Raw genomic sequence first — 24814 nt, forward strand, 5'->3', positions numbered from 1 at the left:
CCAGTATTTTGATTGGATGATCTGAGCTTGGGGCCATAGTATTTGTGCCCCTCAGCTGTCTACTGAGAGGATGTTGGGCATGTGCACTGCTATTTCAGATGTTCATTACTTAAACAAACGTTGGTGGGCCGGCCCCAAAAACAAGGCGCCTCAAGAGGATTTAGCTACTGAGCTTATCAGTTTTCTGGCAGACTTAGATATATAGACACAAATGTTTCTAACAGAGTTTTATAGGTAACGGAATCAGACTTTTTTACATTATTACTCTATAAAGAATGATTCTGTCCCATTAGTATTTTTCAAGTGAACTGAATCCCTAGCCCTTGAAATAACTAAACAACCAACTTCATGACTTTGCAATAATTTATTGGAAACAGAACAATATTTACATGATGTTGTACGCTCCATCTCCCATGGAGGCTACTTCTTCTTGGCATACTGTAAATAAATGAATGAATAAGAATTAAAAATGACAATGATGAATGTAACAAAACAAGATAAAAGTTTGCTCTGCCACTCTTACTTTCTCTAAAATCCACTCTGCATCTTTGACGGCCCTCTGGATGATCATCTGGATCCTCTCTGGGTCGTCTTCATCTGAGTGACTATTGTAACCCTTGAAATAAACAGTAGAGGTTTAGGTCTGTGCTGGTTTTAGAGCCAGTCACAAGGCAAATTTTGTTTTAATGGACATAATGCTTCACAGTTCTTGGTTTTATGTAGACTGTAAATGCTAATTCTAACATAAAGCCCTGTAACGCTGAAGGGTAGGGTGAAAGCCGGGAAACTCGGACCAATCGGGTTGGGGCAAATGAACGATATATGGCATCTCATGATGATGATGATTAGAATTTGCTGTTTGAACAAAGTTTATAGGCCAAATAGTTGTCTAGTAATGACCATACAGCTTTCTAAAAGTATTCCCACCCAAAATTATCTATGTATTTTAGACATTTTTCACAAATGCAAATCAGAAAAATGAGGCATGCATCTGTATTCAGTCCTCCTGATTGAACCCTTTGGAGACTCATCCCAGACTGAAGTTATGGCTGCAAGTCTTTAGGGTTAAGTCTCGACCAGCTTTACAGATCAAGAGACAAAAGTAGCTCAGTCAGACTGGATGGAGAGCATGGGTGAACATGAATTTTCAAGAATAAACTGTAGCTCTGGCTGTTTGGGTCCTTGTCCTGCTGGAAGGTGAACCCCAATCTCAGGATTGTTCTGGGTTGAGCTCCATCCACCTTCTTCCCTGATCCTGCAGATGCTGTCCCACCATGTTTAGCTGTTGAGTTTTTCAGGGTGATAAGCAGCTTTAGTTGTTCTTTCACACATAGCATTTGCATGACACCCAGAATTTGGTTTTCTTTTAAATAGAGGATTTCTTCTTGGTACTCTTTTATAAAGGCCAGAATTGCGCGGAGTAGGACTACTCGTTGTCCTGTGGACAGATATTTCCACCTGAGCTGTGGATCTCTTCAGCTCCTCTAGAATTACCTTGGGCAGAGATGCATAACGTTAAGACAAACAAGTAATATACAATTGTTGGTGAAAGTCATGGTGAGATGACACAATAAATCAACAAATACTTAAAACAGTACTGATGTCTCTTTTTTTCCTTTGGGTTCATTAAATCTCAATACCCGGCATTTTTTTTCGGTATTTCCTGTCTAGCAACAATGCTTTGTTAAAAACCGTACCTAATCTGGATATAGGTGCTATTTTGACTATGAAACAGTTTCCTAAAAAAACTATTCGGCTGTATTAAACAAGAACCACCAAATATATAGCTGGCATAGGGAGGGTGAATGCATGGCATTTCCTTTTTGCGGTACTAAGTGCAGCCCTAACTCTGGGCTCTTGGCTTCTTGTCTAACTGATGCTCTCCTTGATTGTAGTTGACTTAATGCGTAAAAGTTCAAGAGGTGTGAATACTCTGGCAAGGCACTGAATCCAGCAGTATTAAGGATGTGCATCTAGCTTCTTCTCAACTGATTCCAAGTAAACCCAGAAAGCCCTTTATTTTATTTATTTAAAAAAAAGTATTAACCATTCAGCTTCTATCTCAAACGGACGACTTGAAGACAATCTGATCCACACATGATCCTCCTGATCAGACCATGTCAGGGCTCACCTGTCGTATGGCATGCCGATAATGCTGCTGCATGGGCGTGGACGGTAACCGCCTGCAGCATCTCAGCAGGTATCGATAGAGCTGCACGGGGGTCTGGATCAGCTCCACTCCCACTAAAGGCGGCATTTCTTCTACCTTAACAGGAGAGTCAAGACCACTCATTAGTTTGGATCAACAAGTTAAAAATGTCTTGATGGAGGACTAAATTGACATGAGCAAAAAGACAGAATAAGAACTTGTGGGCAGACATGGAACCCTCATATCAACAGTGAGATTTGTTTTGTTTCAGCGAGTCATCTTTACGTGTCGTTGCAGCTGAGAAAGCTAAACTTCCAGCATCATCTCCTTGACTAACGCACATTCTGGGTCCATGGCTGAGTCCCTCTCTTATCCAAACACCAACAGGCCATGACCTGTTTGGGTGTAGATAGGGGGTTTACCTTGGCTTTTCTGGAGGCTAATCTTCAGACAATTTTTTACAGTTTGCTGACTTATGTCTCTGCCTATTTGTTTTTCACGTTGTTGTTTTATTTGGGTGGTGGTGGTGTGGGTTTCTATATTTTAAGTCAAATTGCTTTCAGGGTTCTGTCCTGGGGTCCGTTCTTCTAAAACATCCGAGATCAAATGAGACATCCAAGATGATTTCATCCGGCTTATCGTGATCCGGCTAACTGGGTTCTTCGAACACACCTGTTGTTTACGATTAGTATGGCTGGATTGAGTTATCTGAGATAACTGCGCGTTCATGTGTTTGTTTAAAAGGGGAAATGTATCGATAGTAGAAACATTGATCAGCAGCGCTGCTATTGGCTGATCAGCATGGCCAAAGAACGCCCACAGTTTTTCTCCCAAGCAGAACAAGAGCTTTTAATGGCCGAATTTGAGTCATTAATTAAAACAACAGGGAACACCTCAAAGTCTGCTAAAGCCAGGAGAGAGGGCTGGCAAAAAGCAGCAGACAAATTAATGCGTAAATACTGTCCATGGTAGATGTTCCTATCACTTTCTACAGTATGCATTTTTGCATTTAATAATCTCATATTTACTTTGTTAATTTATATCAGAGCCTCCACAGGACCCACTAGAACATGGGGACAAGTAAAAATTAAGTACAAGAATATTCTACAAAATTGTAGCCTTTATACTGTGTTTTAGAAAGCAACTTCTTCCTCTTTTTTAAAAGCCACTGTTAAATGATGATGTCTGTCTGTTTATAACAGCCACCAAGAAAACGCCTGAAAAAACCCCCCAGGTTCTTTTTACTTTTGTTGCATGAGGCATGTTTCACCCTTTCTTTTTTTTCACAAAATGACACAGGGTGCCATCTGTTCCCTATATAAACGGCTTCTTCAACAAAAAAATAGTATTTTGACCTAAAAAAACACAAGAGAAATTGAACTCGACAACTTGAAAAAGAGAAAAATTGCACTAGAGATCGAGTTGATTCAAAAGGACGTTCAGAGTAAGTTCTAATACACCATTTGACACATAGTAGTATTGCTGACTTTACATAACTATCTCTTATTGTAGACAAAATATGATTTGCTGTCTTTTCTTTATAAAGAGTTGTTTAAATAAAACGACAGGAACTAAGCATTATTTGTTTTGTCTTTTATTAAACATTAAAAAAATGGTGTTCCACAGTTCTGTCCTGTCCTCTGCCACTAGCTGGTCCAAGTGCACTGGCCGGACAGACTTCTCTATCTCCTCCGCTTATACAGCCGTGATCTAATCCTGTTTACATGAAATAAGCCTGCTCGCCAGCAGGCTTAAGCCTGCGCACATGTTGCTATGACAACAAGTCTAGGATGAGTTTCGAAGAAACAAACGATCAAAGATCATGCCAAATCGTCAACAATCAAATCCAGCTAACTGAGTTAGCGACGTACAAAGAACGGACCCCTAGTTAACAGTGTTCTTGTTTGTTAGTGTCTCTCAGCTTCAAATCCAGCTTACTGAGAACAGCAAAGATCTTCTGCTGCACTTCATGTCGATTTTGATTCTTTAAGGGGTTTTAGCTGAAAGCTCTCTTGTCGGGGCGATGTCCTTTAAGGTCTGCACTTCAGAACTCTGCAAATGACTTCCAATCTTACTTTTAGGAAGACTTATTAAAACAAGTCAATGATAATGTTTTTTGCTTTGAATATCATTAATGCTGTCTGTATCTCCACAAGATCAATGAATTTGAGTAATTTTGATTGCAAAAGCAATGAACTGGAGTGGCCCCCATATCCAGCTCCACAGAGAATCTGTATTGCTTTCTTTTGCAGAATGTATAATGGTTGTATTAAACATTTATAATTACTGCCCCAAACGACTGCACATTTATTGAAATATGGGAAAACTATTGAAGAGTATAGAATGTGGAGTGATTGGTTTATTTTATGATGCTGAGTAGAAAACATTTTCTCCTAACGCAGAACAGATCCTGAATTTGTTGAGGTCAGCTGCTCAACAGCGCCCCCTGGAGTCACAATGTCTGGTTCCGAGGCATGTTGAGAGGTCAACCTAGACAATTAGTTTCCCATGTCGCTTTAATTGATCGCTCGTTAGTTCAAATGAAAACGGATTGAAGTAGCAATAACTGTGTTTCCTACGTGATTGTATTTCCGTGACGGAAGAGAAAATTTACACTTTTTAGTTTATACAGATGAAAAACAACTCTTATTATTATTATTATTGTTTTTGTTGTTGTTGTGTTAAGAGTGCATGTCTCATTTTCTAGAACATGAACCAGGAGAGTAAGCGGTGGAAGGGTCGTAGTTGTAATGTCTCTCAGACGGTATGTTACTCTGCTACCGCCCTGGCTGACAGCATGTATTTAAATCTGCAGGTTGTCGTGTATACCTGCGCATAAAGGAGAAGCCGCTAAATTACACTACGATTACATTCTGACCACGAACAGAACCGAGCTTACTGTGTTCTGAACGGACGGCTGGCTGTCAGCAGATACTCAGCATCCCTCCTTAAAATCACTCTTTGACGCACACAAGATAAGCATTAGACAACCGCAGCATTCTTCTTCTGTTTTCGTTTTTCTTCTTGGTGTTTGTCAGCGGTTGGCAAACAACGAATTACCACATTACCGCCCCCACCTGGCACGGAGTTGGTACTAAAAAATCACTCAAGTTAGAGCAAAATTGGTCTGGACCAGGTCTGGCCGACATGCCTCAATCACTGCAAAAAGGGAATAAAAAGTAAGCAAAATTTTCTTGAAATTAGTGAATTTGTCCTTGATTTGAGCAGGTACATAAGATTATCTGTCAATAGATTTCCAATGCCAATGTCAATGTGAATTTGTATCCCTAAAATACGATAAATAGTTATAGGCCTACTGAACTTAAAATACGGTGATGGAGATGAGTCGTTCCTATTTTAAATGCAAAAATATTATTCCACTGACAGATCATTTAAACGTGATTGTTCAAATCAGGAAGAAATGCACTCATTTCAAGAAAAATTTACTTACTTTTTAGTTCCCTTTTTGCAGTGATGAATGACGGGCCCCCACTGGCACAGGCCTGGTTTACTAGATATGGCTCATATGTGGCCAGAACTGGGCCAGGTGTGGACCAACTGAGGACATACAACATCAGTTTTCCTCCATTTTCATTTTTATTTTGGTTGCTATACTTGTTTAAATGCTATGCTGTTTTTATCACAAAGAAAATCAAATGAATTCCTGTCATTGTTGGTATTAACTTTTGTTTCAATAACAATCCTCACAATTTCTGTCTTTTGAAAAAAAAAACATTTTTATTTATTGCTTATTTTCAGACAGTGTTTTCTGATTTTTTTTTTTTTTTTTACCTTTCTTGATTGAGGGCTGATCTCTGTAGAGGTAATCTTTTTGTAAACCATGAAGGAGCTGCTGTCGACCCTTGGCAATGACTGAACTTGCCTCCAGGGGCAAGGATCATTATTGTCATTATGTCACCATAGTGAAATTTTGGTAAGACACCGGCTCAGAATTCACACAGATTCACACATATTACAGAGACACAAAACAAGACAATATTCAAACAGTTGAATGCAACGAAGACACTTCCTAAGAAGCTAAAAACATGCATATAGCTTTTAGCAAATGATGAGCTTTAGATCTGTAAATACAGATTGCAGTCACTGTACAGACGATGTAAATTACTGTACATTTGCAACGTATTAGACAAACATTCCTGGGGAAGTGTGCAAATAGTCATTAGCAAAAATTTGAATCTTCAAGTTAAATAACTGCAATTCGCACAGATGTCCAGACCATCACTCTTTGAGAAACTAAAAGCTGGCAAAAAGATATTGTAAGGTGGGACATAATGTAAATAATTCTCAATTGATCAAGAATCTGTGGGACCAGTAGCATGTTTGCAAACATGTAACAGACTATGAACTGAGCAGGTAGTTGATTTCATTCTCAGCAGTGGACGATTGCCTTCCCAGCTTTGGGAAAGAAGTCTATTCCTTTTTGATGAAAAGTTCCTGAATCATTTACCTGATGAAAATAGGACAAACAGTGCATCGTCTGGATGGGTGGGATCTGTGGCTGGACATCTGGCCATTTTCTGGACTCTTGTAGCATACATCATGTCCAAATCTCCTGGACAGCATCCCACAATCCCCCGTGCTGACCTTACCAGCTGTGCTATATCCTCCAGTGCAAGAAGGCAACAGTTAAGCAATTCAAAAAAGAAAACATTGTCTGAAAATAAGAGGGATGGTGTCAAAGAAAATATCAACAGAAAATAAGATTTTTACTAAAACAACAGAGTTCATATTAAAAAACACCAACACAGATTGAAAACTGGATTGTCATTGCAATAGAATCACTATCATCCAATCAAAGCGATCAAGATTGTACTGTCTACTATAAAATAAATAATCAATATTTCCCGTTGCAGTCCCACACAGGGGACATGTTGGATGTGTTTAATCCATCCCTTAACGAGCAGTGCGTTATCCAACACTGAGTGGCACACAGGGGGCAATATGTGGGCAAGGGTCTTGCCCAGAGTTAAAGACTGAGTTTCCAACCGCTGACCTTTGGGATCTCTCTAAGATGCAAACACCTGGCTCTCCAACCACTAGGCCGCCACTCCTACAATCTACTTTTCTAGTGTGATTTGTCTATATGAAAATATTCCAAAACTTAATGTTTCAACGCTAATATTGTATTTTGTGATTACAAATTATTTCCAATGTTAAGGTGGAGCTATTCTGGCACTATAAAGTTGCCTCTGTATTTGCTGTCCCGTTCAGACTCAGCTCAGAATAACCAAACAGGACGTAAATCTGCATATTTCACATATAAAGTTTTTATAATTTGACCTATGACTTGATTTCATTGTCTGTGGAGGGCCCTGTTTCCCTTACTTTATACACCACACCTGCACATTCAACTGTGTGGTTGTTTGGGTGTAGAGGCACACAGCTTGCCTCCTTCACCAGTCTTTCTTTATGAACTATTTAAAGCAGGGGTGTCCAAACCTTTTGTCAAGTGGGCCAAAAGTGTCAAGTCAAAAGTACTCGAAGGCCAAAAAATATAATAATAATAATAAAAAAACAAACAAAATTATCAAGAATTTATTTTGTGATATTTGTTCTATACCTTCTCAACCTTGTTAAACGACGGTCATCCAGTTTGCAAATTCATTTGGGCTTGATTAAAATAAAGGTCTATTCTCAGCAGTAGAAACAGGCACATTTTGGTGGACCAAAATCTGCAACTGAATAAAAGTCACTGGATAGATGTAGTCCTATTTACTATGACATTAAAGAGAATCTAAAATTGTGGTTATTAAAAGATAAATATTTGTGTTGTGCCCCACATTTTCAATTGTTAGAAGATTGTAACTTGTCTGTAACAATTTTACCCTATTTTAATATAAAAAAGTCTCCACATGCAACAACCACCAGTGCTGGTGAGCCAAATCATTCTTGAATAGCAGTTGGGGCCGGACAAAATGAGACCAGGGGCCACAAATGGCACTTTGGACACCCCTGATTTAATTCCTGCTCCCGGTGAAAGCGGATGCTTTTCTTTCTCCTCTCCTCTCCTTTCCCCTCTCCCTCCCCCGTATCTGCCCTGCTTCTGCTTCTATCAATCTTTTTAAAGCCTTGTTTTATATATCTTCCAAACTGTAAAACTATGGATCTGGTCAGCTCTCAACACAATTGATCAAATTTTCAAAGACTGGGCGAAGGAAAGCCTCCCGTCCTGCTCCTCTCCGCTGGCTGGCGCCTTGGCCTGCTGCTGCATTGGTGGACTTCAGTGTCCGGGCTGGGTGCTCCACCGGGTGCCGGCTTGCTCCTGATAGCTGGTTCGCGGGACCTGGCCCCCCGTAGCTTGATCAGGGCATCCGCCGGGGGCAGGGCAGCCCTGGGGCCCATGGCTGGATCTGCTCTGGCATAGCTGGTTGCCAGCATAGCCCACAGGCTCGTCCCCGCGGCTCCTAGGGGCTACGGCATTGTGGCTATTGGGAGGTTTCCTGGGGGCCGTCTCTCCTCTTCCCTTAGGTAGGGGAGGCAGATTCCCTGTGTTGGCCCCTCTTGGGCACCCTTGCTCTGAAGGTCCCTTTGGGCATCTGGGGTTTTGGTTCCCCTGGTGTCTGCCTCAGTGCTCTGGGGCAGTCCTTGGCTCCTCACAACCACTACTGAGCATTTTTCTTATGGACAAACCTTACATACACAAGCACACTCTCACAAACACCTACAGGTGCTTGAATTCTGGTCCCTACAGATTCCCTATTATTGCGACTTCCGGTTTGGCTATGCAGGGGTAGGACACGGGAAGGCAGAGCTCCCCACTCAACTTTTCAAAACTAACTTTTAAAAGGGCCGCTCAGGGCACTTCATTGTATTTATACCAGATAAAAGATAAAAGAGGTGATATGAGCAAGACTAAGCCGATCCAGCGCGCTGCCAAAACCCTAAACTAGCATAGCTAGCAAGGTAGCTGCTTTGGCTAGCGCTAGCCCACACAGCGATGGAATTATCACAAACGCCGAGGGGGTTTCCGTGAGTCAACTTGTAGCCGAGTTTTCGAAACAACAGTCTTCGCTCAAAGAGTATATCTCTGCTTTGATTCATGAGTCGATTGCCCCGCTCTAGTCCTCCATGAATGCACTGACACAGACTGTTACTAGCTTTCAAGCACGGCTTAGCGCAACCAAAGTTCTCGCTGGGGATAACTTCAGTGCGATATCGACAGCGGACCAGAAGATAAAACACCTAGAGGAGCAAACTGCTCAAAGGCATGGATGACCTGGAAAACAGCTCCCGTAGAGCAAACCTGAGGATCGTGAACGTCACGGAGGACAGCGAGAAGGGCCAGCACACTGTCAAGTTTGTATCCAACCTGCTAATGCAAGCAATGGGCTGAGAGGTTTTTGAAAATCCCCCAGAGTTGGAGCGGGCTCATCGTTCTCCCGGCCAAAGACCTAGAGAAGGGCAGTGGCCCGGTCCCTTTGTGGTGTGCTTCCTTCGCCTACAGGAAAAAGAAAAGGCATTGCAGTGGGCCCGGACGCACGACATGGAGTTTAACAGCTCCAAGCAGAGGATCAATTCGGATCTGTCTGCGGGCCTGGCGAAGAAACGCACAGCCTTTAAAAACATCAAGCACATCAAAAACATGAGAAGAAGATAAAGTTCAGTTTGCTACATCCAGTACACCTTCGGGTTCAGTTCGAGAACGAGACACTTGTCTTCCACTCATCAGAAGCTGCCAAGGAGTTCTATGGTCACCGGGTTTCCGGTTCAATTGCCTGATTCTGGCTCAAATTTTTAAAAACAGAGTCAATGACTTTGTCAGCTCAGTATTTATTTAAATATCAGTCCGTTAACAAATCTACAGTACTTTTACAGTTCAAGTTGTGGGAATGTTCAAACAGATCAGGATTTAAAGGCATAGTGGACGATCTTTTCCGGCTTTGAGTTCCGGGGGTATCACCTTATCTATTGGTTGTCCCATATGCCAATCACTGTGAGACACTCACGTAACACCAATGTGTGAGCTCATTCTTTGTTAGTTTCTGCTTACAAGTTCATGAGAAGAAGAGGAAGGCCTCAGTAGAAAGAAATAAGACCAGAGAGGATTTGGGAGATTCTTTCATATGATCCCCCTGAGGAGCAGAAGAGCATGTAGGATTGTCTTGCACATGCACAATTATTCAAAAAGGGCCTTGGGTGTTTATTACCTACATTTCCTGAAAAATCGTCCACTCTACCTTTAAAGGTCAAGTGTTTAGGATACAGAAGCATCTAGTGGAATGTGCATATATTAGAGCCAAGACAATTCTTCACTCTTGTCATTAAGGCACTAATATAAACTAAAACCATACTATTTCTCTGTTTGTTTGACAGCTGTGCTGCGAGGATTCATTGTGTACTTTCATCTTTTTTCCATAAATGACAATTCAAATGTATATTTTCAATTTAACCACTAGAAGTCCAGTTCTTTCAGAACCCAACACAAAGTTCCAAACTATCATTAACCATAATAAGTAATATGAAACACTCTTTGTTTACATTGAATTTTCTTTGGTCTGTCTATCTGTGCCTTTTTACACGTGCAGTCGAGAGGCCTAAAAATGCAGTACATAAAATTTCAAATTCGACAAGACGCATCAGATAGCACCAAATGATGATGCCGTTTTGTTACGGCACTGCTGGATGTAGAATTGACAAAAACAAACAGACACATAGAAATGATACATGCACACATTAATAAACAGCAAATGAATACAATTAGATATGACACGTTAAAATAAAATAAAAGTGTAAAAATCTGTTAAGGCTAAATAGTTGGTTAATAGTAGTAATATTTGAGATGTTGATAAAAAACATTTTATCTTTGAAATCATGATATACAAAACCACGTTATACATATCAGTATGTCGGAATACAATTTATATTAGATTTTTTTCTATGCAGGAGGAACATGGATCACAACTACTCTATCAATCAAGTTGAATTACAGGAGAAGATATAATACATCATTTTAGACATTTTAGACAACAACAACAAGCATGTTTATTTATCCTAAATAGTGCCATATATATATATATATATATATATATATATATATATATATATATATATATATGAAAAATACTTTAGTAGGTTGTGTGGCAGAGGTACAGGTACATCTCAGTTAATTAGAATATGTTCCGATGAGGCTCGTCTTTTCATTAGGCTAACATTTCTGTATTAAAACTAGTTTTGTATTGATTTGACATAATAGTTTAATCATTAATGGTATGTTTTTATTAGCTGCAAACAGAAAATCATCATAATTAACTGAAATAAAGGCTTAGACACTATATAATGTGTTTTACTCAGTGAACTGAGGTACTGAAATAAATAAACTTTTCAATAATAAAACATAGAATTTATTCAGATGTACCTATATATGGGTTGTAACTCTGAAAAACTAGACAGAACAGCCTTTTCTGCTAGTCTTTGTTCGGCCCAGTCCACAAGTAGCAGGCTATCTAGGAAAACAAAAAACCTTTTATGTGTTTTGGCCTTTCATCCACATGAAAACTCTCTTACATCACTAAAAACGATTTCTAAGAACTCAGTCAAAACTGAGTTCTAGGGTCCAGCGCATCACAGTCTGCTACAAATAATGCCGCACTGACGTGTTGATTGGCTGACATTTATTTTAGGTTCGTGGTGCACTGCCCCTTGTGTGTTTGGCATGTTTATAACAATGCTCAGTGGTGAATTTGTACGGGTTTGTGTGGATGACAACCTTTCTAAAAACAATCCTGTGTGCACAATATTACTTTCAAAAACAATGTGGGGGAGACATATTTATTTCACATATATTTTTATAAAGACCCGGCTACATGGGTGCAAGGCCTGGTTTTGAGTTTGTGGTTTACAATCAGAAGCCTGATTAGCTGCACTGGTGATCATGGTCCGTTCTGCAGTGATCAGTTGTGTCTGCTCTGAACATTCCATGTTTGAGTGAGATTGGTTGGGCCGTAGGAAAACTTCCAGCTGGTGCTTCACAAGGTAAAGTAAGTTTATTTGTGTAAGAATATTCATACACTGAGTGAGTGTTTTACAGGAAAATGAAACTAAATTGCAATATTATTTAGTGAGAACCTCAGTACTATCTTTAAATTGAAGCTCAAGTTCCATATAACAGGATGTGAGAGACAGGCCATGAAGTCAAAATATCTGGAGCTCAGAACCTTTACCTACACGAAGTACAGAGGACAGGACATGGTGGAGGACACTGACCCACAGAACAACTTTTACAGTGACATCATTGCTAATTGCAGTTACAACACTGAGGAGCAATACAACAGGGTATTGAAACAGAATAACTTGTCTATTATTCATTTAAACAGTCGATGCCTATATGCAAATCTTAACAACATCAAGGACTATTTAGGCCAGTTCACAACAATTTAGCATAATTACAAAATCAGTAATGAGAAGGGATGGACGTTGAGCTGTGGGTATATGAATTTAATTATACAGAGTGTTTGTGGACAAAAATCTGTAATATAAAGTAATAGATAAAATGAAAAAGGTGATAGATAGCATAGTTGAATGTATAACAATTGAAGATTATATGGGAAAAAAGAGAAATGTTTTGTTTAGCTGTATCTACAGAACACCAGGTTCTGATATAGAAATCTTTTGGGAGTGGTTTGAGGAAAGATTCACAACTGTTAATCAGAAGGTACTTTTCATCTGATGGGATTTTCATATTGATCTGCTTAACTCAGAGAAGCATAAATCTATTAAAGTGTCATAGTTATGGTTCTGTTTAATATAACTTTACACTTATGAGGACTTTTTCTGTTCGTTCATTCACCATTTCAGCAGTTATCCTTCCTGCTCAGTCTGCCTCCAGCCACCACCACACTCTAGATCATCTCCACCTGTTCCCACTAATTAGTTACTCAGTTCACCTGTTCTCCAGCCTACTTATACCTGCCTCTGCCTACTCATCTCTGCCAGAATGTCTCACTCACTGCTTTCTTTGCCTTTGCGTCACCTGTTCATGTGTGCTCTGCCAGCTGGACTCTCCTGCTAAGGTCACGGGTATCTGCATGCTACAGTTCAGCCTGTTTCCTGCTCTACCGGATCCTGTGTGCCCTGCCAGCTGAACTCTCCTAGCTGAGATTGCCTGAGCAACAATGTAATTATTGAAGATATGTCTGTAGTGGTTCAGTAGTGGTTCAGAAATGTAACGAGCCCAAAACTGGCTGAAAACCCCCGATCCTGCAACAATGGAGAGCTGCAATGAGGTTCTCACAACAAAAAATCCTAATTAACTGTTTCTCACTGAAGGGAAAACGGGAAAAGGTCATTGATGAATACAAACTACTTTCTGATAGTCAGTATGGACAGCACTGGCTGTCCTGGAATTAACTGAGGAAATCACCAGCTGCATAGATAAAAAAAAAAAGTTTACAATAGATCTATTTGTTGATCTAAAAAAAAAAAGCATTTGACACAAATGATCACAATATATCAAGCAGGAAATTAGAGTGTTATGGTGTATGGGGGGGGGGGGGGGGGGGGGGTTGTCCTGGAGTGGATAAAGGGCCGTTTAAGTAGTGGCAATTTCTGAAAAGGGGTTATTATCAGTCATCATGCTTGGAAATTGCTTGTGGTGTCCTCCAGGGGTCAGTATTAGGACCAAAACTGTTTCTTTGCAGATTATACAAATATTTCCTGTACAGGTGATTGCTGAAAACAGCAGCTGTTGGATGACATCACCCCAGAGATGAATAAACTAAAAAACTGTGTCCTTAAATTTAGAGACAACTAAGTTCATGTTATTCGGCAATTATAATGGAAATATAGATGTGAAAGTCTTAATAGATGGAGTAAGAAAGAGTAAATGACATTAAATTATTGGGTGTGATTACAAAACCTCTCCAGGCAACCTCAAATTAAATATGACTAAACTATCTAATTTTCTGAATTATAAAGCATTACACATTGTGTTTACTGATTTTACCAGACCTGAGCTATTGTGTAAAAGACAGCTAAAGAACGTCACTCAAACTGCTCTGATAACTGCAGAAGAGAAGAGAACTATTAGGATGGTTCATAAGGCTGGCTATCACCACAACACCGATTCCATTGTTCATTCATTCTTGCTGACAAAAAATTCTCAGATCTGGTAGAATTTCAAACCTCAAAGTTAATGTATAAAGCCAGAAATAAAGAGCTACCAGACAGTATAAAGAACGTTTCGTTGAGAGAGAGGAAATATATAATTACAGGGATAACGTTAATTTTAAAATCTTATGTGTTCGAACCAACATGAAAAGAATGTACATTTCAGTAAGTGGTGAGACAGTCTGGGACAAACTCAGTGTTGAATTAAAGCAATTTCCAAATATGAGACTGTTTAGAAAAAGGCTCAAACTGGTTTTCTTAAAAATTTATGAAATAGAAGAAGAACAGTGAACACCAATGGGTACTTTTAGCCATTTAACATGGGTGAATACCTTTGTGTGGGCTATGGGCACATGTGAATGTTTAAATGTATGTTTACAGTATATTGAACTTAACACTTTGAGTAGTATGGGCTCATACGTAAAGTAGGAATCAGGAAGATTGTTGGTGCTCATGACTATAAGAAGGAGAAGACATATGATTAAATAAGTAAATAAGTTTCACTTCTTTTCATACCCCTTTCATGCATAATCACTAAATTTTATATATATATATATATATATATATATATATATATATATATATATATATATATATATATATATATATATTTATCTATCATTATTTATACATAATGTTTGTATGTGTTAATTTCTCTGGTTTGTCAGAAATAAATTATTTTTTCATTGATCTCTCTGCATTCTTACTCCAGCAATTTCTTGGCCACAGACTCAGAATTTGTGTCCGGTCTATTTAGCAGCGATCACAGAAAATGAAGTAAACAAACTTCAATGTGACAATATCTGTACTCAAGAACGAGTCTATTGAGGAGGACAGGGAAACCTATCTCTCAGATTTGATCTTGTAGCGTAGCACGAGGTAAGTGGTCAGTCGAAGGATGATAAAGAAGATACCCAAGACAATGAAATCGATGTAGAGCTTTGCATCTTCCACATCTAATAGCTGTAGAACCTCTTCAGGGTGTTGGAACTTACACACCTTCCCAGGACACTCCAGCTCTGAGCGGTTCATCCCATAGATGGACAGTAGCACCCCTTCAAAGCTGTACCTGTGGGAGAGATACAGACAATGAGCTGTATGGACTTAAAAAACAAAGTTTTCCGGATTCACTGCATATAGTACTTTTTGTGCAGGCAGTAGACAAAAAAAGTACACGCACACATGTACCAAACAATTTGGATAAATCTCTGCTGTCTCCTGATTTATCTGTGTTCTAAGAATGGAGGCTGCTGACTTCATGAACATTTGATGCTTTTATGGACCAGCTTCAACAGCCCCTTCCATTGTCTTCTTCATGGGACAAGCGCTTGGCTCCAGGTACTTCCTTGGCAAGCCAAGCCTCGATTATATTCCCTTGGTAGCCAAACAATTCCAATAAGTGGATATGGACAACAGCGCTGGAGGTTCAATTTTCAATGACAATAAATAACCAGATTTTGTCTTCAAAGAACAGAGACTGGACCAATGAAGGTTGCCATATCCTTTCACTTAATAGGCAAAAGAAGTTTACACCAGGAGGGAAACACACCTTCTAGATTGGTAGCAAAGAAGCTAAGAAAACATAGGTAAGTATCAGCACTGTTCAGCAATCTTACCTGCTTGATTATGAATGTTATTAATAACTATAATTAGCTATTATAATTTGTAATATGTCATTCAAAATCAAAATATAGCTACAACATAAATTGTTTCAAATGGCTGTGATCAAGAGCTATTGACCTTTAATTACAATGGCAATTAGAGTTTTAATCATTAGTCATTAACCACAAGCACATGTAAATGGCTCAGTATATTCAGTTACTAAGTCAAAAGGAGATAATTTGATAACTCCTGGAGACCATTCAATTGCTGATTCACAAACACTAGAAACACTACTACTACTAAAATAAAACATAGAAAAATAGAAAACAGATCAAAATAAAAGTCAGTAAAAAATGTATTAATTGTAGAGCTTGCCTGTCAGCATCGAGTATCTTAGTAGTCCTTGCTAAATTGGCAGACACTGATGACATATGAGTTCCAGTACCTACTTGCCACGAACAAGATGGCTTCGGTCGTGTAAATAAGCTAATTCACTAGCCAAGAGTTGAGAGTCTGAGAGCCTCCCTCAACACACAAGTCGAATTCTCACCTGTACCCTCGCGAGAAATTGAAATGGTATGAAAAAGGGTCAGGATGAGCTCTATTTTAACAAAAAAATTCTCCTAAAAATTACTTAACATGAATTTAAAGACATTTTCAGAAGTAAAATACTAGTTTATGACTAATTTAAGCATTAACTCTATTCCTATTAAAATTCTGCCCAAGCACAAAATATCATCTTCTAGGTGTAATAAAGAAAAGAGATCTCTTTTACTTTGGTAACTCCCAAAAAATCAGATTGCTGGTTGCACAGCTCAACGTTTGTGATGTATGTGATGGATGGTTGTACTGGAACTATAATTTCCCTCTGGGATTATTAAAGTATTTCTGATTCTGATTCTGACTTCAAGAGTCAGCCGGTGTTGGCGAAAGAAGAAAAGACGTCTTGAGGTCAGACGCTTCTGCTGGGTATTTTTTGGGGGATTTGGGGTGTGCTTTAAGCATGGTATGCTTAAAAATAACCTTCCTTTTTATTGGATCTACAATATTATTACTGTGAATGTAGCCAATGATACCAACCCTATTTCTGCTTTTCTTTCTATAAACAGAAACCTAATTTGCACTGAAGGTGCTAGTGATGAGACTGTGAACATTTAGACTAAGGATGAATTTTCGAAAACAAAAAAATGTTGAGCATTAGTTTAAAGATCTTTTTTGATTTAATGAAATGACATTTATTTGAGATCTACTGAGAACATCACCATTTTATTTATTTTTATTGAATTAGGACAATGCATATTAATTAGGAAAATATCAGTGTTAATATATCAGAATTAGTACAATAGCTAAATTGCATCTGCTGTCCTAAGGCAGGAACCATAAAACATTACACATTCATCACATTACATACAGCGGTCTACAAGGACCATCTTTAGATAGTACTAACAAGAAACAGAACAAAAGACAACAAAATAAATACATGGAGGTAATCAGTTTAGCCATATAGTGTGATCAGTGTAGGTGAAATTAAACTTTGGTCCTGAAGACCATCATATTACTCAGCGTTATATACCTGACATAGGACACATAGGAGCTCCACTGCAGATAATTAGGGATAGTGTTGAAGTTCACAAAGAACCCAGAGAAAAGCAGAACTGGAATCGCTGTCACGGGTCCGATAAACGTAGCTACCTGAGGAACCATGCAGAGGACAGAATGTGTTATATGGGCTCACCACAAGCAAAGAGGTACTATTTTTTCTAAGCAGAGGAACTCATGGCACCTGGAGAGATGTGGAAGCAACACCAACCAGCAGGCCTAATGACTGGGCCACCAGTGCAGTACAGATTGACAGGGCTATAAAGAGTAGGTAGCGGGTAGCCTCAGGAGGCTGCTCTGTCATCCAGTACACAATGCTGCAGTACATGATGGGGCAGATCACCTACATCAAAGAGGAAATCAAAGACTGCTTAGAAGAAATCTCTGTTCTAGTCAGCTTCACTTCTTTATGCTCTGATTCTGCAGGCTGTTAGAAGAGGTCCTGGTTCGGCACAATTACACCATATGATGTCATTAGTTATACACTACCCGAATCTTAAGAGCTATCCCTTACTTAAGGGTTAGATTGCAGATTCTTACTTAGTCAAATGTCTGTGAAACAAACCAGTTTGTTATGTCTTTTACTTTCTGGGTCAGTTTTGCAATGTGCTGTGCAAAGAAAAGTAGTCTGAGGGTTTACCAGAGATCAGAACCAGTTCACCAAGCAGACTCAAAAACGTGTGGGAAATGGCCTGCATCTGAATCTTTTAATCAATTTCTGATTTTTGGTTTCCATAAAGCTTTGACCTACCAATTAATTATTGTGCTAACTTCTGTTTTAACCTTTCCCTCACAATACACGTTTGTTGATATCTTGTTTAGTGAATTAAAGAACGTTTTTGGTGTTTATGTGTAATCAAATCATTTTCTTTTCCAGAGAATAAGAAATATACATATATAAAAAGCATATTAATGTCATGATGCAGCCTGTCTGCTGCAACATGCGCATTTGTTTTGTAACTTTTCGCCCTCCATACATTCCAGTCTCCTCTCCACTTCAGTAATTATCCACACCTGTCAGTCATGATCAGCCAGCATTCAGCACACCTGTCAGCCTCACTATATAAACTCCCAGTATTCTGTCCTTCATTGTCGGTTCTTTCTGTTGGTTCTGTTAAACTCTGCTCACGCCAGCCCGGCGTCCGACGTGGGTGCAGAGCACGCCAGCCCGGTGTCCGACGTGGGTCCGCCCTCTGCCGTTGATGCGGGGACCCAAGAGGGTCCGCCACCTACCAGAGACGTGGGGACCCAGGAGGGTCCGCCTTCCGCTGTTGAAGCAGGAACCCAGGAGGATCCACCATCTGCCAGAGACTCAGAAATCCAGGAGGGACCACCGCCTGCCAGAGACGCTGGGACTCTGGGGGTCCGCTGTTTCCTGTAGCCTGTAGCCAGGCGTTTCCTGTAGCCTGTAGCCAGGCGTTTCCTGTAGCCTGTAGCCAGGCATTTCCTGTAGCCAAGCGTTTCCTGTAGCCAGGCGTTTCCTGTAGCCTGTAGCCAAGCGTTTCCTGTAGCCTGTAGCCAGGCATTTCCTGTAGCCTATAGCCAGGCGTTTCCTGTAGCCTGTAGCCAGGCGTTTCCTGTAGCCTGTAGCCAGGCGTTTCTTGAAGCCTGTAGCCAGGGGCCTCCTGAAGCCTGTAGCCTCCTGAAGCCTGTAGCCCGGGTCCTCCTGAAGCCTGTAGCCCGGGGTCTCCTGAAGCCTGTAGCCCTTTGGTCTCTGTAGCTTGTAGCCCTGTGGTCTCTGTAGCCTGTAGCCCTGTTGTCTCTGTAGCCTGTAGCCCCGTGGCCTCTGTAGCCTGTAGCCCCGTGGCCTCTGTAGCCTCTAGTCTTGTGACCTCTGTAGCCTCTAGTCTTGTGACCTCTGTAGCCTCTAGTCCTACGACCTCTGTAGCCTCTAGTCCTGCGACCTCTGTAGCCCCTAGTCCTGCAACCTCCGTAGCCTCTAGTCCTGCGACCTCCGTAGCCTCTAGTCCTGCGATCTCCGTAGCCTCTAGTCCTGCGACCTCCATAGCCTCTAGTCCTGCGACCTCCGTAGTCTCTAGTCCTGCGACCTCCGTAGTCTCTAGTCCTGCGACCTCCGTAGCCTGTGTCCTGTGGCCCTGCTTCGCCCTTAGTCGATAGCCGCTTGTCTTCCAGGGTACTTTTCCACCGCTGGCCACATTAGAATCTGCTACATCGGCGCCGGGGTCGCCCACCGCGACGCCCGCATCTAGCTCTACCTTGTTGGGGTCGGCCACCGCGACGCCCGTGTCTGACTTTGCCTCGTCGGGGTCGCCCACCGCGACACCCGTTTCAGACTCTGATGCTCCTCCGCCGAGGTTGCCCACCAGAGGTCCCTCTTCCTGGGCATCTAGTGCCTAACCAGACTGGCCTTTGTTCACCCCGTTGGGGTAGATTTGTGTTTTGGTTTCTTCTGTTTTTTGGATTTTTTTGGTTCCCACCATCCAGTACCTCCCTCTGCCCACCCTGGATGGGTATTTTTTTGTTTATTTGACTCTAGCCCACCGTCCAGTGCCTCCCTCCGCCCACCCTGGGTGGGTAGTTTTTTGTTATCTGTTTCCGTTTGGCCGTCTGGGAGCCGGCCTTAAGGGGGGGGGGGTGCTGTCATGATGCAGCCTGTCTGCTGCAACATGCACATTTGTTTTGTAACTTTTCGCCCTCCATACATTCCAGTCTCCTCTCCACTTCAGTAATTATCCACACCTGTCAGTCATGATCAGCCAGCATTCAGCACACCTGTCAGCCTCACTATATAAACTCCCAGTATTCTGTCCTTCATTGTCGGTTCTTTCTGTTGGTTCTGTTAAACTCTGCTCATGACTGCTCGCCTTACCTTTTCATCACCAGCCCGGGTTCCCTTCACCTCCGTCCGCCTGCTGTGGTTCTGGTTCAGCTCCCACTCCGGTCCAGCAAGTATTCATCCAGTCGTGCTGGTTAATTCTGCTGGTCTAGTTCTGGTTCTCAAGATTCCATTCTGCCGTGTTGCTGGTCCTGCTGCCTCCATGCTCTGTCTCCATCCAGCTTGCCAGCCTCAGCCACTAACAGCCTCCTACTTCTGTCTGGTCTGAACTCTGGTCTTCATCATCTTCAATAAACTCACTAAACAGAACTCTGTGTGTGGTTGTGTTCGGGTTCATCACAAAAACATGACAATTAAAGATCAATAAATGGAAATGTCTTGTGACAAAGCGCTGTACACTAGGGCCACTCACTAATGCGCACAAATTCATACACCGATATGCAGCAACTTCGGGTCAAGTGACAAGGGAATGTAATAGTTTGATTCTCTGCAACTGTTTAGTTTTCTGTTTTGAGTTCTTTCCTGTGTGATTTCTGTTATTGTTTATGTTCTGTCTCTGGCTTGTTTTTGAGTTCTGCTTGGATCTCTGCACTGCTGCCTGGTCTGATTACTCACTCTGCACACCTGCTCAGCTCCATCCTGCCCGCAATCATCTCTCACCGGTTTCACCTGTTTCCACCTCCATATAAACTGTGTTCAGACCAATCATCAGTGCCAGATCATCTTTCCATGCATTCGGGTAAATCTCTGTCCAGCATAACCCTGTTCCTGTTTTTCTCTGTTAATTTTGAGCCCGTTTGTCCCTGATGATCTGAGCCAGCCTGTTAGGGACTTGTTTCTGTTCCTGCCTTTTTCGGACTGCTTGTGAGTTGCCTGACCTGGTTTGCCTTTAGACTCAGAGTTTACCTGACCCGTCTGTTTTTGTAACGTGCCGTCCCTTTTTGGTTCTACAGTCATTTTTTGGGTTTTTGCCTGTTTTGTTTTCTTCTGTTAATAAACAGCCTTTTTCTGAAACCTCTGCTTGTGTTCTGAATCCTGTGGTCCCCGACGTGAATCATTAAAGGGAAAGCTGGAATCGAACCCACAACATTCCAATTGCAAGACAACTAGTCAACCCATCATGCCACAGTTGCCCCTAATTACTCTGTCATAAATATATATGTGTTCCCCCACATTTGTTCACCAGTATCCCCGCATAAAAAACAAAGCCTTTTAAGTCTGTGAAATGTGTCCATGAAGAAAAAGGGTTTGTGATTCTATTCAAAGTCTGATTGGGAATAATGGAGACATGTGATGGAAGACATTCCAATGCAGCAACAGCCATGCTATAGACACTGGGGCACGTTAGGACAATTAGGGTACATAACTGAACTGAACTGAAGTGTACACAGAAGCTTGTAATTACTGATGGTAGCAGAAGAGAAAGAAAGGAGCAGAAACTTCATTTCTCCAACGGTGGTGATAACATCAAGGGAAGCCACTGCAGGATGAAATACCAAAGGTATGAAGCATACCTTTATAAACACTGCTAGCTCACCTGGAATGGGATATCAGCCATGGTTTTAGCCAGGTAATAAGCTTTCAAGCTGTACCAGTAGTTCAGATGCTCCCGCAGGAATACAGACATCTCCTGAGGAACTGTTGGGTGGATCATTACAAATTTAGACACATCTACAAGAGCTTCTTATGTGCATTACTTGCATCCGTAACAATGGACTGCAATGAAAAGCTTTAAATTCACATGAAACTCACAGGTCAGCACTGTTGGCATAAGTGCTCCAAACATGAGAAACAGCATAGAGAAGAAGAGAAATCCTGTGTTGTTAAACACCTTGTTGGCATCATTTCCAATGTTCAAATAGAGCAAACCTATTATTATACCAATGGTGATGTGGGAGATCAGTCTAAGGTGGGTCAAAACCTGAGAACAGAACAATGGCAGAAAACCCTTCGAGTTTCAGTAACTAACTCACTCTTTCACTTAAGGCACAGCATTTCTTGCATACGGGAAAGGAGTAATACTGTCACATACCTGATCTCGACATATAGTTATTAAGGTTCTCTTGAAGAGGATGCAGAACTGTGTGAGAGTGCTTGTGGCAAAAGTATGACTTTCTATGTGGCCAGTATTCTGGAAAACACAGAAGATTATTCCTTCATCAGCATTCTTTCAACAGTTATGAATTAAATAACGTTTTGCTGTAAGATTAGATTGAGTGCACAAATTCAACACCGCATTTAAAGGAAATGAATCAATGGCATAAACAAGTTGCATCAACAACATTGGGCAAATAGTTTAATAGAAACCATTTAATCTATGTAATTAATATTATCTAATTTGAAAATTAGATATGTATGGATAAAACAATTCAAAGCTACTGAGATTTTCACACGCTTTTGACACATTTTGAGTTCTTCCTGCCTGAAACTGGTGAATTTTTCTGTTCAATTATGCATATTACTATCAGCAGGCTCTTGCACAGATAGACTCCTAGTGATGCTTAAACACCAGGAGCTTTATGCTGGAGCCAAACATTTATAAATAAAAATTACCCTCTTTGTCAACAATCCCCCCTCAAAAGTACTTTCTGTAAATAGGAAGATCTTTTTTGATGTTTTTTTCCCTCCCTTGATATTGTCACACATATTTTTAAGGAATTTTCATAATAAAAAAAGTGTCTTAATTAAAAATGTATTTGGGCTTTTGTGAGAATTCTGCCCTGATCCGCAGTGTGAACAAACCTCAGCATTTTCCCTCCCTCCTCCTCCTAATGAAGTGCTGAGCAGTAGCCCAGACTTCTCTGACCCACAGCATAGGACAGGCAGGTAATGTCAGTGTTTGTGACATTCTTGGCCATAATACTTAAACGAGCAATAAGTAAGATATTTACTGTAAGATCAGCCTAGATTAATCTAATTTGTCACCTGGGATGGAACATTCCCCATAAACAATCCTTATCCACTTTCAAACTTAGAGGTATGGTCCAGAACTAATTTGATTCTGAGTGTAGCTTGTGTTTACTTCCTGGTTCCTGAGCCAATCATATGAGAGTTCCCAAAACAGAGTGCATCATTTGGTATTTTATTTTGGCAAAAGAGCAGCAGCCTGCAAACATGGAAGCAGATAAGAGAAGGGGACCAGAAAATAATACAACATCATATCCCTATCCTGTGGAAGTAAATATTCAGTGCAACAACGGACCGTTGGCGGGTGTCCGTGGAAGACATTGCGTATGTGTTGTTCCAGTTGGGGTCTGCCCAATATTCCGGATGACCCATTAGTCTGACAACCCAGTTTCAAGATGAAAAAAATTAGCTTGGTTTTTAGTATTGATTCTTAGCAGGCCTATCCGTTGACAAGATTCATGCACTAGGCCTATGCCCAAATTCGTCTTATCTGTATTAGCAGTTACCATGCCTAGTACTCTCTGATGGCATACTTATTGTTCCTTTAACATTATATTGCCTCTGAAAACATTACAGGGCTACTGGCCCAACATTTCTTAGGATAAGAAAAAAAAAAAAGGCGGGGAGGGGTTGCGGTATCTAGGCATCAACACCCACTGAAAACACTTGCCTTTTCACACAAGGAAACATGAGAAATGTTACAGTAATAGCAAACTGTCCAGATGCAGCGGTCTTTCATCTGACCCATGAGGAAGGCCATAAACAAGTTTTTCTACTGCTTGCTGAAGATGGTTTTTGATCAGGTACTAGAAGGACAAGACCAAAGCTCAGTGGAGGCCTCATGGACATGTTTACAAGACAATGTGTTTTCTTAAATGCACATTTCAGGTTTGTGTTATATAGATTAAAGCCGAAGCGCAGACAAGAGCTGGAAAGCCACATGTTGAATAATGAGCGATTTATTAAAAAGTCAAATGAAGGCTTACAAGATGGCAAGGGAAGACAGGCACCAGGGACAAGGCACGGAGTAGACCAGAGCAGGGTAGAATGACAGAGGACTTTACCATGAGTTTGATCAACTGGTATATATATATATATATATATATATATATATATATATATATATATATATATATATATATATATATATATATATATACTGGACAGGAGAACTGAATCTAACACGGAGACATGATGAATGGCCAAAATCTTAAAAACTTAGGACGGGCAGGCAGAAAATAAAGATCTAACAGAACCACTAAAATCATAATGAGCAGAAGCTGACCAAGACAGGAACCAAACTTAACAGACTACGAAAAAAAAATTAAAAATAAAACTGGCTAATGGGAGTTGAGTATGTAAACACTGAATAATACTGAAGTGCGAAACATAAATAGGCTGTAGGATCCCTAGAGAGCAACAAGAAGTGATTAAATCCCCGGGGATTCTGACACATTTGGGCTGTTTTGTGAAGTGTTTAAAAATATTTTAAGGTTATTGATACTTTTCTGCATTAAAAATACACAGATTTCTTTTTTTTCTTCATAGTGTCCTGTCTGGCAATGTGGCCATAAGAATTGGTGTCTTAATGGCAAAAAGAGCCCAACAGATTTTACTTTCACAAGCGGAGTCTT

General features: G+C 40.6%; 2 protein-coding genes across 3 annotated transcripts in view; both read right to left on the reverse strand.

Moving 5' to 3' along the window:
- Positions 1-349: 349 nt before the first annotated feature.
- Positions 350-5188, reverse strand: lyrm9 (LYR motif containing 9). Of its 2 annotated transcripts, none has more exons than XM_012878707.3 (4): positions 5049-5188; positions 2132-2266; positions 524-616; positions 350-438 (listed from the first exon to the last, which is right to left on the reverse strand). In XM_012878707.3, the coding sequence occupies exons 2-4, from the start codon at positions 2255-2257 to the stop codon at positions 421-423; spliced, it is 237 nt and encodes a 78-aa protein (XP_012734161.1). In that variant the 5' UTR covers positions 2258-2266; positions 5049-5188; the 3' UTR covers positions 350-420. The 2 variants fall into 2 exon arrangements, with proteins under 2 accessions (XP_012734161.1, XP_021180309.2); XM_021324634.2 differs by lacking the exon at positions 5049-5188 and adding an exon at positions 2435-2543.
- A 9734-nt stretch (positions 5189-14922) lies between these two features.
- Positions 14923-24814, reverse strand: part of LOC105937405 (ATP-binding cassette sub-family G member 4-like) — a 41554-nt gene continuing 31662 nt past the window's right edge. Inside the window, exons 10-15 of the mRNA XM_012878708.3 lie at positions 22306-22404; positions 22026-22194; positions 21811-21911; positions 17661-17819; positions 17451-17569; positions 14923-15344 (exon numbers count right to left, since the gene is read on the reverse strand). Of these exons, the coding sequence (XP_012734162.2) occupies positions 15119-15344; positions 17451-17569; positions 17661-17819; positions 21811-21911; positions 22026-22194; positions 22306-22404 (873 nt within the window). The 3' untranslated portion in view covers positions 14923-15118. The remainder of the gene's footprint in view (positions 15345-17450; positions 17570-17660; positions 17820-21810; positions 21912-22025; positions 22195-22305; positions 22405-24814) is intronic.

The sequence above is a fragment of the Fundulus heteroclitus genome, chromosome 18, assembly GCF_011125445.2.
Source record: "Fundulus heteroclitus isolate FHET01 chromosome 18, MU-UCD_Fhet_4.1, whole genome shotgun sequence".
Taxonomy (NCBI): Eukaryota; Metazoa; Chordata; class Actinopteri; order Cyprinodontiformes; family Fundulidae; genus Fundulus; species Fundulus heteroclitus.

Coding starts and splice junctions, on each gene's coding strand:
- lyrm9 (XM_012878707.3), bottom strand. CDS start 2,257: ATGCCGCCTTTAGTGGGAGTGGAGCTGATCCAGACCCCCGTGCAGCTC. Junction 617..2,131: donor ATCGGCATGCCATACGACAG/GTGAGCCCTGAC, acceptor GTTTATTTCAAG/GGTTACAATAGTCACTCAGA.